We start from the raw sequence: 17,785 nt of genomic DNA on the forward strand, positions 1-17,785 counted from the left end.
ACCATTGAGAATCAAAGTGACATTCAGAGAGGGAAGAGCCACAGAAGTTGGAGTCCTGCGAGGTGAAGTATTTGGAAAACGAGGGAAGAGGGAAGTTGGAATGTCTGAGGCTGTAGAGAGTTCCAGAAGCCTGAAGGACAATGACGAGGGCTTGGGGCTTGTTCATGGAAAAAGGCCCTGGAGTCCAGATCCAGCAGCATGGAACCAGAGCAGCTGTGTGCTCAGTGTCTGCTGGGCAGAGTGGCAGGGAAGGTGAGAGTCATACTGGATCTAAATATCTAAAATCTTCAGGAAGCAGGAGCTGGCTGGTAAGCACTTTGACCCTGGGAAACGGAGAAGCAGGCAGGCGGACAGTTGTGATAGTAGTTACAGGTGCCTGGCTTATTTACTGCCTCGGAACCTCAAACACTGTTGCTCCTGTATTTGAAAAGCCTGTTGGTTTTAGGTAACAACCTGTGATTTCAAAATATCTCAATAAGTCCAGAAGCGACTGTTTGACTCCATATATTTGTAAAAGTGAACTTAATTATGTGTTTACACTGAGCCAGTTCCAAGGCACTTTCACTGATCTTACTTGATCCTTTTTGTTTGTTGGATGGATAGGTATCATGACTCCTTTGGGCAGGTGAATCCAGCCAAGGAAGGTAGTTACTTGGCTTGAGTCACATGGCTAGAAAGAAGTGGTGCTGGGACTGGTCTGATTTTTAGAATAGCCCTCTTTCCACTACACCATATAAGAGAGTTATTTCTTTCTCTCTACAGAGAAGTGGAGCCTTCTGCATTTGTGATGGAAGTGCATTCCCCAGCCAGCTTGGGCAACAGTTTGGCCCAAATCACACCAGCCCCAGTGCATTGCCTAATACCCTAAATAAAACTGGTTTAAGGCTCAATAAACTGTGGATATAATATGATATCAAAATTAATCTTGTTGGAAGAAAGCTACTTTTTCCTTCCTCTAAAGAGAAGAGAAGAACCTAACAGAGGAAGGGATAAAAGGAGGGGTCAGGGGACAGCTTGGTGGACCTTTACTGACACATGTGTTTTTTCTCGTCCATTGTCCCTGCGTTCTCTGTACTGTATTTCCTTTTCTGAAACGAACCTCACCTTGCTAGTGTTCGGAAAAATTCAAATGTACTCAGTGCACGCGCACTCCAGCATATCAGAAGTGTACTTCAGAACACTTTTAAACAAGGCTCCTTTTGACTATGGACAGCTAACTTGTGCTCTCATATTCCATAGAAATTTGTGGTCTCTATTCGCCATCCTCCTCTCCCAGTCCCTCCCACCAGTTAGAATTTGCTTTGCAAGTGAAATCAGATGAAAAGCTAGCCATGAGTGACGGCAGTTCTGGACTGGAGGGACAGACAATGGCTGATGCTGTCCTCAGCATTGGAGTCCTGAATGTGGGTTTAATTGAGGGAAAAGAGATTTGTTGGGTGCTGGGTTTCAGGCTGTCTCCTGCTGTGCAGCTGGAGGAATTTGGTCTAGTATATGTACCTTAACAGTTGAGTAGTCATGAGAAGTTGGGCCAGAGAAGCATTTTCTTGGAAAACAGCCATCTAGATTCAGTGAATACTGATCCCTGAAGGTTATGGCTTCTTCAAGTTTATAGTGTCGTTATTTTGGGGGGAAAAAATTAGCTGTGCTGTTTTTAATAAACTATGTTTCTTAAAAATGTAAATGATTGTTATGAATAAAAGTCAAATAATATCAATATTAATGCATTTAACAAATATTTATTATGTGCCTGCCACATGCCAGGCACCTTTCAAAGCACTGTGGATATGACAGTGACTAAAACAGTCCCTATCTGCATAAAGCCTACGTGTTAATGGAGGGAGTAGCCAAAAAAAAACAAACACAAAAAAACATGGAATATGTCAAGTGGTGATAAGTGCTAGGAAGAAACACACACAAAAATAAAGTATAGGGCCAGCCCGGTGGCTCAGGTGGTTAGAGCTCCATGCTCCTAACTCCGAAGGCTGCCGGTTCGATACCCACATGGGCCAGTGGGCTCTCAACCACAAGGTTGCCAGTTCAATTCCTCGAGTCCCGTAAGGGATGGTGGGCTCTGCTCCCTGCAACTAAGATTGAACACGGCACCTTGAACTGAGCTGCCTCCCGGATGTTGGAGCGCGGGCTCTCAACCACAAGGTTGCTGGTTCGAATCCCTCAAGGGATGGTGGGCTGCGCCCTCTGAAACTAGCAGTGGCAACTGGACCTGGAGCTGAGCTGCACCCTCCACAACTAAGACTGAAAGGACAACTTGAAGCTGAACAGCACCCTTCACAACCAAGATTGAAAGCACAACAACTTGACTTGGAAAAAAGTCCTGGAAGTACACACTGTTCCCCAATAAAGTCCTGTTAAAAATAAATAAATAAATGAATAAATAAATAAACAAATAAATATATAAATAAAGTATAACACAAACCACTCCGTATCCCATCACCAGAGACAACCATTGTTAACATTTTGTCAAGCATCCTTCCAGATGTCTTTCTTTGTCTATATACAGAGGGTGCCAAAAAAATGTATACACATTTTAAGGAAGGAAAAAACTATTAAAATTGTATTACTTAATATCTGATATTAACAAAAGATAAATACAAGCCATGTTTGACTTCTGCAACTACAAAAGGCGCTCAAAGTGGTTACCATCAGGGTAATTTTAATACAGGTCTTTTTCTTTCTTAAAATGTATATACATTTTTTTGGTACCCTCTGTATAAATATTGATAGACTTTCATATCAAGTCATTTTCACATGCTGAGTCATAATCTATGTCTTTTTCCAATAATATTTTCTGTCATATTTTCATGTCAATAAATAAAAATTGACTTCAATTTTTTTCCAGTTTTAATTTTTTTATCAATTTGGAAAATTTCAAACATATAGACAAGTAGAGAGAATGGTATAGTGAACACATTTACTTATCCCCTACATTTAACAATTGTTAACATTTTGCCATATTTGCTTCATCAATTGGAGGGGGCAGTAAAGTTTATATCTATTCAACTAAATTACAGACTTCACAAACATCTTACTTGTTCCGTTTCTACCCCAAGTGGGTGAATTGCAATTCAATGCTGACAGTAACTACCTGAAGTTAGTATCAGACTCCAGAGGCTTAACGGATCAGTTCCCCACAAGGCTGCCCTCACTTCAGATGTCAGTCTTATTTCAGGGATTCCCCAGGCCACCTGCATTTGTGGCCAACTTGCTGCAACTTCAGGGGTTCCCATAGTCCCCATAGGTTCAATAATTTGCCAGAACAATTCACAGAACTCAGGACAGCGCTATAAGTATGATTAAAGTTTTCATATAAAGGCTATTACATAGCGTGAGTTCTTGGAGGAAGGCAGAGTTCTCATTTCCTTTCTTGGTGGAGTTAGGGTGTGTCACCCTCCTGGCACATCAATGTGTCATCCACTGAGCTTCAGTGTCCAGAATTTTGATCAGGATTTCATTACTAGGAACAATTGAGTAAATACATGGTCACGTGATGAAACTCAATCTCCAACTCCTCTCCTCCTGGGAGGTCAGTCTGGCCCAAAGTTATTGCCCTCTAATTGGTCTTTCTGGTGATCAACCTCCATCCTGAAACTAGGGGCAGGCCCACCTTGAGTCACTTTATTACAATAACAAAGACATTCCTGTCACTTAGGGAATTCCAAGAGTTTTTTAAGTACTATGCCAGAAACTGGGGGGCAAAGACCAGATAGTTCCTTTATGATACCACGTCGCTCCTAAATAGTATGTATCTCTAAATAAATAAGGACATTTTTCTATATAACCAAAATACTACTATCATATGTAACAAAATTAACAGTAGCCTGACTTGATTTTTAATGGCTATCTCCTATCTATCTAACGTATGCATTCACGTACACACTAATGTTCAGTTTCTTTAGTGATAGATATTCAGGATATTTCACTAAGCCAAACCACATAAGGGTGAACATTCTTATATATATACCTCTTTAACCCTACAACTTTCCTTTTACTACCTGAAAATTTTGTCACTGCTTGTTTCCAGCAGGGAGCTGTGAAATCCAACCTAAGGATATTGTCCTCTGTTGAAGCATGGCATATTCCTGCCCCTGGAGCAGTCAGCCCAGCTGTGCCTGAGTTTTTATTATCATTTGTGTGCCAAAGAAGTCTGATGTTATCTGATTATTTTGGGTGAAGATGAGGGTCTCCTCCTACTCCCCAAGGTCAGTGAAGGTAATGGCAGATGCTATAGACTGAATTGCATTCTCTCCCTGTCCCAAATTCATATGTTAAAGTCCTAACCCCTTCACCATGAGAATATCTGGACATAGGGTCTTTAGGAGGTAATTAAGATTAAATGAGGTCATGAGTGTGGTGCCCTATTCCAACAGGACTGTGGCTTTATAAGAGGAAGAGAGATCTCTCTCTCTCTTTCCCTCTGCCATGTAAGCACACAGTGAGAATGTGGTCATCTGCAAGCAAGGAGGAAAGCTCTCATCAGAGTCTGACCATGGTCTTGGAGTTACAGGCTCCAGAACTGTGAAAAAATAAATTTCTGTCACTTAAGCCACCCAGTTTTTGGTGTTTCTTTATGGCAGCCTGAACTAAGACAGCAGAGTATTCATCAAAACTATTTTGGAAGAGAGATCCAAGATGGTGTAGTAGATAAACGCTGTGCTTGCCTCATCCTGTGAACACTAACTTACAGAACAATCGACCTGGAGAACCATCTGAAGTCTAGCTGAACAGAAGTTTTATAACTAAGGATATACAGAATAAGTCACATTGAGACTGGTAGAAGGGGCAGAGATGAGAAACGAACTGGCCCCAAACTTCCATGTGGTGAATGAAAATTAGGAGGGATATCTCAGCCACAGAGGTTCTCCACAGAGGAGCAAAGGATCCCAGCCTCACACCAGGCTCCTCAGCCAGGAGTACTGATACCAGGAAGAGGAGCCCCCACAACATCTAGCTGTGAAAAACAGCAGGGATTCTGACTGACCAGGTGGAATGGAAGACTTTGGGGAAACCCAGACATTCTCTTAAAGGACCCACACAGACTCACTCGCAGGCACTCACCCTGGCTCCAGCAGAGGGACAGTGATTTGAGGGGGGTGTAGGAGACATATGGGGAAAGACTGAGTTGTGTAGCTGCAGGGTGAGACTGGAGGGACAGTTGCCATTTTCCCTGTGTGAGGTTCTTCTCCCGTGCAGCCGGCAGGCAGGCGCCACCTTTCCTGTGTTGAGCCCATCCTACACATTCCAGATCTGAATCTGATTGGTCTGGTGAATTCTGCTCGCTCTACTCTGGTGACTCATTGAGATCCCACCATACCCAACTTCATACCACCGCAGGCTTTATCAGCAGCTGAACCTTATGGGAACCAGCAGGTGGCATCAGGCCTTGGAATGTTCTGGCTTTTTGTGGAGCTACCCCAGACCCAGTACTGGTGGCACGGTCCTCTCCATGTGCCTCCAGGTCCAGCACAGGCAGAAACCAAACATGGATTACTTTGTACCTCCTACCAGGTAGTTCCTGGTCAATCACAAGCAGTGTATAACCTGACTCTGCACTTGAACCCCTCCCAAAAGGTCCCAGAACCAACATACTTGGAAATTGGCTTCAGACCACAGCACAGCACCACCCAATTAGTCCCACAAGTATCACACCCAAAGAGCAGTCTCAATAGGCACCAGAGCCCACTGGGGGGAATCCCACTCTGTGTGGTAAGCTCCCCACCACCCCACCACAGCCCATATGCTGTGGACATGGCCAAACCCCACTGCCAGTCAGCCTGAGGGTCAATCAAACCCACTGACGTGCCCAGAGCAATCAAGGCTCAACTATAACAGGAGGGTACACACAACCCACACAAGGGACACTCTGGGAGCACCCAGAGCAGGTGAACAGGTAGACTGTGCCAGTGGGCCCCACAAAGCACCTGCTACATAAGGCCACCTGGCAAGACTGGGGGATGTAGCAGATCTACCTAATATATAGATGGCAGCCAAAATGAATACAGAGAGGCTGCCAAAATGAAGACACAAAGAAATACATCCCAAATGAAAGAAAAGGAGAAAACTCCAGAAAAAAACCCCCACAAAAACTAAATGAAATGGAGGCAAGCAACCTACCAGAGACAGTTCAAAACACTGGTTATAAAGATGCTCAAGGAACTTAGGAAGAACTTCAACAAAAAGATAGCAAGCATAAAAAAGGACATAGAGACCACAAAAAAGAACCAGTCAGATGTGAAGAATACCATACCTGAAATGAAGAATGCACTAGAAGGAATCACCAGCAGACTAGATGAAGAAGAGGATTGAATCAGTGACTTGGAAGACAAGTTAGCAGAAAACACCAAAATGGAGCAGCAAAAAGAAAAAAGAATTTTAGAAAATGAGGACAGTTTAAGAGAGCTCTGGGACAACATCAAGCAACATTCACATCATAGGGGTACCAGAAGGAGAAGAGAGAAAGCAACAGATTGAGAATGTGTTTGAAGAAATAATGACTGAGAACTTTCCTAGCCTGGTGAAGGAAATAGACAAACAAACTCCGGAAGTGCAGAGTCCCAAACAAGATGAACCCAAACAGGCCCACACCAAGATGCATGATGATTAAAATGGTAAAGGTTAAAGACAAAGAGAATACTAAAAGCAGCAAGAGAAAGGCAACTAGTAAATTATAAGGGAACTCCCATAAAAATGTCAGATGATTTTTCAACAGAAACTTTGCAGGCCAGAAGAGACTGGCACAAAATAGTTAACGTGATGAAAAGCAAGGACCTACAACCAAGATTACTGTACCCAGAAAAGCTATCATTTAGAGTCAAAGGACAGAAATAGAGCTCCCAGACAAGAAAAAGCTAAAAGAGTTCATTACCACCAAACCAAGGAATGTTAGAGGGACTTCTTTAAAATGGAAAATATTTAAAAATCAAAAATATGAATAATAAGATGGCATTAGCTACATATTGATCAACAATTACTTTCGATGTAAATGGATTAAATGCTCCACTCAAAAGACATAGGAGGGCTGAATGGATAAGAAAACAAAACAGTTACCTATGCTGCCTACAAGAGAATCACTTTAGACTGGAAAATGCACAGAGATAGAAAGTAAAGGGATGGAAAAATATATATCATGAAAATGGGGGGAAAAAAGCTGGGGTAGCATACTTATACTAGATAAAATAGACTTGGAAACCACTTCAGGGTATTTATATGAAGAAACCCAAGCGCTACTTCAAGGGGACATGTGCATTGCAGCATTGTTTACAATGGCCAAGATGTGGAGGTAGCCTGGGTGTCTGTTGATGGAAGAAAGGATAAAGAGGAGGCGGTACATATATACAATGGAATATTGCTCAGCCATTTGTGGCGACATGGATGGACCTGGAGGGTACTGTGCTGAATGGAGTGTCAGACAGAGAAAGATGTGATGCGATTTCGCTTATATGTGGAATCTAAATAACAAAACAAACAAATGCATACATACAGAGAACAATTTGATGGTTGCCAGATATGAGGGGGGTTGGGAATGGGTGAAAAAGGGGAAGGGATTAAGAAACACAAATTGGTTGTTACAAAGTAATCATAGGGATGTAGGGTATAGTACAAAGAATATAGTCAATAATATTGTAATAACTATGCATGGTATCAGATGGGTACTAGATTTATTGGGGTGATAGATGGGAGGGAGGTTGGGAGACAGGGTGAAAAAGGTGAAGGGATTAAGAAGTACAAATTGGTAGTTATAAAATAGTCATTGGGGATGTAAAGTACAGCATAGGGAATATAGTCAATAATGTGGTAATAACTATGTGTAGTGGCAGGTGAGTACTAGGCTAGTCAGGGGGTTCACTTCTTAAATTATACACATGTCTAACCACTATGCTGTATGCCTGAAATTAATATAAAATAATATTGATGTAACTGTAATTGAAAAATTAAAAAGAGGGAAAAGTGAAGGGCAATAAGAGGTTAAAACAAATAAGCCATGGGGATGTAATATACAGCATGGGGAATATAGTCAATGATATTGGGATAGTGTGGTATTGTGTCAGATTGTTGCTGGACTTACCATGCTGATCACGTTTTTAGGTATGTAAATATTGAACTACTACGGTATACACCTGAAACTGATATAATGTTGTATGTTAGCTATATTTTTTAATAAAAATCTTTTGAAAGCTTTTTTGGTGGCAAGTGACAGAAACACAATTTGAATTAGGGAAAAAATACTCTAGGAAGGTTTTGAACAACCCAATGAAGAATAGGTATTGGAGGAATACCATTAGCCTCGGCCTCACTGCCTTTGCAACTTCCCCCTAAAGTGCACCTCACCCTGGGGTTTGGAGAAGCAGGGGTCAGGGGATGAGAGAAGAGAAATGAGGATTCTGTGAAGGTACAATCTATGCTTAGTGTAACCTGAAGTTCACCACAAGTCACAAGCACCATCTCATAGCAGATTTGAGGTTTTATGGAAGTTCCCTTGGCAGCACCATATGAAACTGGAGAGGACCTTGTTCATTGAGGTATGATATTCATATTCAACCTTTGGGTAAGCTCACCACAAGTGATTAAAAAAAACCACGAATGCTCTCTTTCCTTCTTTCCCTCAGAATATCATCTTCTTGCTTAAAGAAAATGTGTTTCATTTTCTTGAGGGTGTGGGGGCTCTTTTTGTTGCCAGTGGAGTTGAGCACATCAAACTTTGCATCAGAGTTCAGTGTTCCTAGTGTGCCATTGTACCTAAGGATTAAGAGTTATAGAGCTTTGGGTATTTCAAATATTTTATTTCAAATTTATTATTCTAACAATATTTGACCTCCCTGGAGCATTTGATGCTGCTTCCAGATGAGTAACGTGTTCAAGATAAATAAATGTATTCACTATACCATTTGCTCTACTTTTCTGATCTGTCCACAGCACATTTTTCTGATTCTCCACCTTCCCCTCTGGCTACTTCGTCCTAGTCTCTACTTCCTCTGCCAGTCCTTTAAATAGTGTTTACCTGTAGAGACCTGCCTTGTTCCCTTTTCTGCCTGGATCTTCTCAACCATCTCCTTGCCTTCACCTACCATCTTTATATACACTGATGACTCTCAAATCTGTATCTTCAATCCTGTCCCTGGCTTCATTCTCACACGTTATTCTGTCTGCTGACCTTGGTTGTCTCATCAGTGCCTCAATACTCAACATGGCTAAGATTAAACCGATCGTCTTTGCCCCTGCACCCGTCCCCACTACCATAAAAGCTGTTTCTTCTTCGTTTCTCTCCTCTCTCCTCATACCCTACAGCACAATTACTACATTAAAAACCTTCCTAAACTAATCTGGGATACCTCTATGTCTATCTGCCAGCAGTTGACTCTCAGCCACCTGTACTCCTCACTGGGATTATTAGAACAGTTTCGTAATTCTGTGCTTGCCACCCGGCCCCCTGCTCAAGCCATTTTGTGTTGCAGCTAGAATGATTTTTCTAAGACTAAAGAGCTAAGAGAAAAGTCACTTAAAATACTTACTATGCACCCACTATGTATTAGACAGTGACTTGAGGGCACAAAGATAAGTGAGACACTTTTGTTGTTGCTGTTGTTATTTTGCTTTTTTGTAACTGTTGGCCAAATGTCTATGTGGTATTTTAAAAATTCCTACTCATAGAACTTTTTAAAATGATAGTTTTATTGAAATGTAATTCACATACATGAAGTTGTATTCTTGTTTTCTTCCAAGTGTTTTTAGTATAGTCACAAAGTTGTGACTGTCTAATCTAATTCTAGAACATTTCATCTCTCCCCTCTTTTCTGGCAACCATTAATTTACTGTCTCTAGAGATTTGCCTTTTCTGGACATTTCATATAAATGGAATCATACGGCATGCAGCCTTTTTTGTCTGGCTGCTTTCACTTAGCATGTTTTCAAGGTTTATCCACATTGTAGCATGTTATCAGTACTTCACTCCTTTAATACTTAATATTCCATTGTATGGATAGACCACATTTTGTTTATCCATTCATCAGTTGATGGACTTGGGGTTGTTTCCACTTTTTGGCTATTATGAATAATGCTGCTATAAACATTCACATACAAATGGACTTGTTTTCATTTCTCGTGGTATTTACCTAGGAATGAAACTGCTGGGTCATTTGGTAATTCTATGTTTAAACTTTGGAGGAGTAATTGTCAGACTCTTTTCTAGAGTGACTGCACAAATTTGCAATTCTACTAGCAGTGTGTGAGGATTCCAGTTTTTCCATATCCTTGCCAACATTTATTGTCTCTCTTGTTTTAGCCATTCTAGTGAGTGTGAAATGGTATCTCATTATGGTTGTGGTTTGCATTTCCCTGATGACTAATGATGTTGGCATCTTTTCATGTGCATTTTTGTATGTTCTTTGGAGAAATATCTTCCCAAATTCTTTGCCCATTAAAAAAATTGTTGAATTATGAGAGTTCTTTATGTATTCTGGATACTAATCCCTTATCAGACATATGACTTGCAAATATTTTCTCTCAGTTTGTGGGTTGTCATTTTGCTTTCTTACAAGTCCTTAGAAACCCAAAAGTTTTTAGTTTTGATGAAGTTCAATTTATCTATTGGTGCACTTTTTGTGCCATATCTAAGAAAACCATTGCTTAATTCAAGGTCATCAAGACACGTTCCTGTTTTCTTCCAAGAATTTCTTACATTTAGGTTCCAGGATTTTTATTTGTTTGTTTGTTTGTTTATTTGTTTGTTTATTTATTTAGTATATGGTACAAGGTAGGTCCAACATCATTCTTTTGCTTGTGGATATTCATAGAACTTTTTAACTGTGCTGAATTGCTTGTCTTTCTTTGCAATTAAATTGTAAATTCCACAAGGGCAGAGACCAAGGTGGTCTTACTAAATCTTTTTTCAATGAATGGATGAAGCCAAAGTATGAAGTTTCCTTTCTTTTCTGAAATTGTATCAACTCTACAGTAACACTATTTTCATCGTGGTGTTGGCAGTGAAAATCCCTTGAGAACAACAATTTAGAAACAAACTAAATCACAGGATAATAGGGATTGTAACTATTTCACAGGCTTTGGAGTGAAACTGATTTGGATTCAAATGCTGACTTTCATTTAAGAACTGTATTACATCACCTACTTCTTATTCTGTAAAATAGGGATTTAGTTGGTATATTTCTTAAAAGGATTGAGATCTTGTAACTACAGTGCTTTACACATTGTAAGCATTCAATAAATAGCGTTTCTTACTTGCATAAATGTTGGGAAATCCATTAACATACCTTTTGTTGTAGTACAGATTTCAGGATTTCTATTTTCTTTTGTGAATTGAGAATTGTTAGACCACTGATTTTTGATTCAGAAAGGCATACACAAAATTACAATTCAATGTGGGAATGACCCTAAAGATGCATGCAAATACTCTGGAATTCAGTGTCCTGAGCAACAAACAGAAACACCCTTCTGAGTGTAAGAACTTAGTGGAAATAGGAGCTGAACAGGGACTCGACGCATTTTGGATTTATTTCAGTGTGGCACGTATTTCAGGTCTGTACAACAGTTATTTGATTATGTGTCTGTCTTCTCCACTAGAGTCAGCATAGAATCCTGTCATAGGTCATCTTTGGATTTCCAGTACAGTGGGCACTCCACGGATGGTTGGTTGAATTGACGCGTTTTGGCCACGGGGGTCAGAAAGGATTCTCTGAAGAGGCATGGAGAAGTTGGAAGGCGGAGGGAAGACCTCGGATCCATCGCCAAGGAAAGGAGAGCAGCTCAGGTATGGGACACACGTCGGTCCTAAAGCTCCAGTCGGACGCTAGGAACCGAGAGAATCACATGCGATCACTTCTTTCCGGCTCCTGGCCCTGCAGGGCCACTTCCGGGAGAGGGCGGGGAGAGAAGAGGAGGCGTGCCGGGGAGGAGGCCTTTTGCATTGCACCAGGCGGAAGTGTGCCAAAGGTATCGGTGTGGCCGTTTCCGGTCCGGGTTTCGCGGTTTTGATATACTGCGTGGTTTGTAGTGCCGGGACAGACTTCTGAGGACAAGTCAGCGGGTGAAGAGGTGGTCATCGGAGCCTCTAATCAGAAGTCTAGAGTCCAGTGGGAGGATCTGAAAAAAGGCCAGGAACCTGAATACTCTCTAATCTCTGTTTCCGAGGGGGCAGCTTCCACGGGGAACCCCTCTGCCCTGGTAACGGCCAAAGAGGAGATGGCGCCAGTCCGGGAGCGCTTGTGGCCGACACAGTGAGGAAGCGCGAAGACGGAGCAACCCGAGAAGCCTCGGGAGAAGAGCCAGAGCCGTCGCTGCCGCCGCCACCGCCACCACCATGGAAGGGGCAAAGCCGACATTACAGCTCGTGTACCAGGCAGTACAGGCGCTTTACCACGACCCAGATCCCAGCGGAAAGGAGCGCGCCTCATTTTGGCTTGGGGAACTGCAGCGTTCGGTGAGGGGCCCAGAGAGGCCGTTCAGCTCTAAAGGGCCAGGGCGGGGTGGGAACTAGGCTCGAACCTGAGCTGGAGCCCGAGCCCAAGCCCGGCGGTTGGCCTCGTGAGGTCCTCCTTGGGGAGGAGCTATTGCCGCGGGGTGGGGCTGCGAAGCTGCATCTACGCGGCTTTTTGGAAACTAGTCGCTGCTGGTCGGTCGCGAACTGGCCCTTTCCCCACCCCGTAGAATCTGATTTGCAGGTCTTGTACTTTGTAGTGGCATCGTTTTTGTCCTCTTTAAGTTTTACCCTTGCTGCTTGCTTCTCAGGCCCCGCTTTTTTGTTTTGTCTTCCTTCAAGCAAATCCAACCCCAGTCTTTCTCCATCTTCTGCTTAGGGACGTTTTATCCACCTCCCATGGGTGTCCAAGTGTTGACGTTCAGGAATTCCTTCCCAGTCGTAGCCTTAACCTCACTGTTCCCTGCTGATTTTTCACTCCAGTTTGAGTTCATTATTCTCGCAACTTCTCAGGTTTCTAGATTCTTATACACGTGAATTTCCCGTGTTTTGGAGTGCAACGTAATGTAAAGGAAACAGAAATTTTGATGTCAGAAAAATCTTTGCAGTTCTCATTTTGCTGTGTATTTTTGTTCTTTAACCTGGTCTTTTCTGTTCTTCATAAGATGTGGGTATCACAGCTGCCTTGATTATTCCATGTAACTGAGCATCCAGTGAGGAGTTTAATTGCAACCTATTATATCTGTTGTATTTCTGCATTCTTTGATTCGCGTATCTTATGCTTCCTTCTCTAGTTTTCATACTCACTTTGTGCTTTGTGTGTGTGTGTGTGTGTGAGAGAGAGAGAGAGAGAGAGAACTTGATCTTGCTGACTTTACCTTTCTTATTTTTGCATTTTATATTCCCAGGCTTTTTGAAAAATTGTCCCTCCCTTTTCATTTCTTTTCAAAAACTAAATAACTGATACTTAAAGGTGCTCTGCCCTTCTAAATCAGCTCCAGCCTGCAAGTGCATAATATTTAAAATTTTGCAACTTTGACTTAGTGTTTAGTTTTTGTAATGTAAAGTAAGTGACAAGTTAGTGACGAGTCCCTGATCTTCATATAGTCTTGTAAGTTGGAGAAATGCTACACCATACCAAAAATCAGCTCTTCCCTACTAACCCTGCTTATTGTTATGTGTATTTTAAATCAGTATTTGAGTGCTTACCATGTACCAGTAACTGTGCTAGGCATTGGTATATGGAAATGAATCAGATAAAATCTGCTTGTCACATAGGATGTTTGTGATGATTAAATGAGTTAATACCTACAAAGAGCTTAGTAAAGTTCTTGGAACCTAGAGCTCAAATATGTTAGAAATTGTAGTCACTTTTCTCTTATTTCCACTACTGTCTGTTACAACCTTACATCATTATCATCACCATCACCATCGTCACTATGTACAGTCAGGGTCCCAACAGGAAACACTTTTATAGGATAATTCGAGGAGGGTTTATTTTATAAATGTACTGTTTATAAAGAAGCAGGTATAACGTGGAACCTAAAGAGGTAGTGTGGTAACCTTTAGCCATATTGTTAACATCTGTAGACCAGAAGGGATGGAGAGGGCGTGGTTACTCGAACTTAAGAAAAGTATGGAATTGGCTACCTTCGAAGGAGTGGAAGGTTTTGGTTGAAGGGACACAGCCAGCATGTGGTGACTGCCGGGAAGGAAGCTCTAGTCTCCTGGGATTCCCTATATTGGGCAAACCCAACCGGAAGCTGGGGGATATGGGAACATGCTGATAGAGTCCATATAGGTCAGCATACCGGGGGCAGAAAATGTGGTAGAGAGGGTGGAAAAGCGGACCTGGAAAATATCTTGCACAGCCACATATCATTTTTAGGCAACTTCAGCATCTGGATTGACAATTTAGATAACACTTTGGCCACTTAACTCCTTCATCTGTTTTTCTCAGCCATTTGGTCACACGGTCACATCTTGAATTTTGTCATGACTAAAAAGTCACCAGCCCCCCCAAATCACTACCTCAACCACCTTGTCACACAGTCACACCCTGGATCTTATCATTATTAAAGTCACCCGGTCCCCACATCATTAACTCAGACATTCTGCTCTGATCACAACCCACTCTTCTTCCGGTTTGCTGGCTCAAGAACCTCAAGTAACCTCAGATAATAGTTTTTATTTTTTGAAGTCTTACGTAATTTTAATTTTTATCAAAATTAAAAAGTTTTAATTTTTAAACTTAAATTTAGAAATAAACTTTAAATATTTTTTTTAAAAAATTATAAAATGGAAATTTTACAAGAAAAAGGCCTAGGATAAAAAAGCGCAGTTATGTATAGACCTCCTATGAAAGATGAGAATTCAGGCTCCTTCCACTTCCTCTCATCCCTTATCTCTAACATAATTATATCACATTTTTGGTTAAATCAGTACACATTGTGAACTGTGTAGCATGTATTCCTGGTAATATTTCCTTTTTTGTGTAACTTTTTTCTGATGGTAAACATTACCTTTTTTTCACATTTGCTTCATTTTCTATATATCTGTAGTAATTCATCCCAAACTTTCTGTCAGTTAAGTGTGAATATCCTTTTAGTATAATCAAACTGGCAACCTCTTTCCTTTTTTGGCGGAATGAAACCTTTTCTGAGAGCCCTGCACCCCCTTGCTCAAATTTGGCCTGGTTGTTCTCCAGGTTTGTTGCAGAATTATCATCATGGGATCTCCATTTAACACTATTGTAGGGAATTCCCTTCACCTCTTTCTTGGATTGGATGTACTAATCCTCGATCCCATGGTCTTCTCTTGGATCACTCCCTCATTTGCTGGGCAGTTGAGAAGGATTTTCACCCTCTTCTGTCTTACTGTCTTTCTGTGGGTCTTCTGGACTGCTTATACTCTGACAGAAGTCCTTTAGTCTTCTGCCAGCGTGTTATACACTAGGCAGCCGGATGGGGAATGAGCCAGGGATGGACCTCACCACTAAGTACGTAGGCTTTAATTTCATCTCCCATTTTCAGTATGATAGTCCTGTCCTTTGGTGAGTCTGTTGTCCAAGAGTCCGCAGCTTCTCTACTTCAGTCTTCCCGAAGTAAACCTTGAGTCTTCTGTAATGGTAGGAGGATAGTAGCCTGGCCACTCAGAAACAGGGAGAAAATCTAGGAGTCTAACTGCTTATACAGATGTTGTACCCACTCATTCCTTTGTTTTCTGTTCCACCTGCGCATCTGCCTTCAGATATACCTGGTACTTCTAATTTCTGAGCCTAACTGGAATTTTGCAAATGTATCAGTTTGCCCCTTGGTGGCATTCTCATGCCATCCTCCCTCCCTACCCCTTAGGCTTATTTCAACTTAAACTTGCTAAAACAGTTAAGACTCATCCACTAGCTTTCTAGTTTCCACAGTTGTGTTAATATCAGTCCTGTTTCCATTCTCTTTGTTCTTGTGGGTTCCCCCCACCTCCCTAACCCAGCCTTTTTCTTTTTTAATCTCTTTACTCTGATTTTAGTGTGTTTTTGGAAGGGACCTGAGGGCAAACAAATGTCATGTTCAAACAGTTCAGTCATGTTAAACAGAAGTCCCTGCATTCATCTTGAATTTCATCAAAACCTTTTTCCGTGGACTGGCCCCTATTTTTTCTTTGTTAGTTCTTGTCTTTACTTCTGTTATCCACTTTGGATTCCAGGGTCTATCATTCTAGTTGCTTTCTTAAATATACATCAACCCTTCACCTCTGATTTGGTCAAACTTCAGCATGGGTATATCCAGCTGCTTCTCCCTTCTATCTGATTTAGGTGCTCTGCATCTCCTTTTATGAATTCTCAGGGGCCTTGATCTTTTCATTATCCTGTGTCGCACTCGCATCTTCAGACTCCCTCTTTATTGGGTCCTTCCCACCTGCATTCAGATAGCTGTAGTAGCTCCCATCGTAAGCAAATGGTTTTGGGGGATAAGGGGGTGGGACTATCACCTTTGTCCAATTTTGTGATTTCTTTGATTCTTTCTTACCTCTGCGCTTTTATTATTACTCTTTCCCAGTGCTTTCTTCAAATGAAGAAACTAACCCATCTTTTCAAAGCCCAGCCTAAATTCCACCTTCTCCTTGAAGTCTTAACTGATTCTTTTCCACTGGAAGTAATTTCTGCCCCCACTGAACACCTAGAGGACTTTATTTAATTCCATTTATTTATTTACTTATTTATTTATTTTTACTTTCTTGGAAATTCACCTCTTCTAGTAGTCTGGAGGATCCTTTTATTGCTTTACATGATCTGATTCCCATAGTTAAAGGAATAAACCATGGTTATTAAGAAAGAAACGCTCAAGATCCCTGACACACATGTTCTTAAAAATGGTTGTCAAATGACTAGCGGCTTGTAGGCACCTCCAAAGGACAGTTGGATAACTCCAGTGTGTCTTTACGAATTTCGTTTATTTTTGATGCGACTCTCTACCATATCCATGAGTAATTGAAAATAAACAACATTATTTAGCCTCCTGTGTTGGTGTTTTCAGTCTTTCCATTCTTTTTTTAAAACAACCTTTATGAAATAAGTTTATATTGCTGTCATTTATGCTTTGAAAGACTTGGATACAGGAAGAAACTTTTTGACTCAGTAGGCTTTTTCAAAGTAGTCACTAAGTGACACTTTAACCAAAAGTCTGTTTTAAGTGTAATAACAAGCATAGTGTTTTAATTTTTCAATTTTAAATTGGTAAGGGAGTGAATTTGCCTGGTTTGTTTCAAAACTACTTTGAAGAATACACGTTTTGAAAAACTGTTGTCCTTTCTTCCCTTCATCCCTCATTTACTAATCTTAAGAGTTATTCAGTATAGTTCTAATAACCTGGTGAAGATAAATTTGATACAAATGTGTAAGTTGGATATGGGGTTAGCCCATGGTATGAGTTAGCATCATTTCCCTTTTGTTAATATTTGTATAAAACAGCCATTTTCTGAAGAATCTGTATTCATTAATCTTTTTTTCCATCAGAATTCTTGCAAACAACCTATAGCCATGGTTTTGTTTTATGTGATAGGCAGATATCACTGATATCTTCAAAGTATTTTAAAAGACATTATTTTGCGACGGATCTTAAAGGAAACCTGTCTACTGCACCGAGTTGTTTCCTTTGTCTACTCTCCAGTAACCCAGATTAGTAGACAAATGTAGAAAGCAATGGAAGGAAAGACCATCTTTTTATAGGGCTAATGAATTTTGGATGGTACTCATTTGTTCTAAGTTTGTAATTTATATCATAAGGAGGAGATTACTTTTGCAGAGACAATCTAGTTCCATCTGGAAACTGAGAAGGAATGATGAAAAGC

The 17,785-nt window shown here is 41.0% G+C and overlaps 1 protein-coding gene across 1 annotated transcript in view; it reads left to right on the forward strand.

Annotated features, from left to right (window-relative positions):
* Positions 1-11,974: 11,974 nt before the first annotated feature.
* Positions 11,975-17,785, forward strand: part of TNPO3 (transportin 3) — a 73,486-nt gene continuing 67,675 nt past the window's right edge. The window contains exon 1 of the mRNA XM_019751530.2: positions 11,975-12,445. Coding sequence (XP_019607089.1) covers positions 12,326-12,445 — 120 coding nt within the window. The 5' untranslated portion in view covers positions 11,975-12,325. The remainder of the gene's footprint in view (positions 12,446-17,785) is intronic.

This window comes from Rhinolophus sinicus, linkage group LG11 (assembly GCF_036562045.2).
Source record: "Rhinolophus sinicus isolate RSC01 linkage group LG11, ASM3656204v1, whole genome shotgun sequence".
Classification (NCBI taxonomy): domain Eukaryota; kingdom Metazoa; phylum Chordata; class Mammalia; order Chiroptera; family Rhinolophidae; genus Rhinolophus; species Rhinolophus sinicus.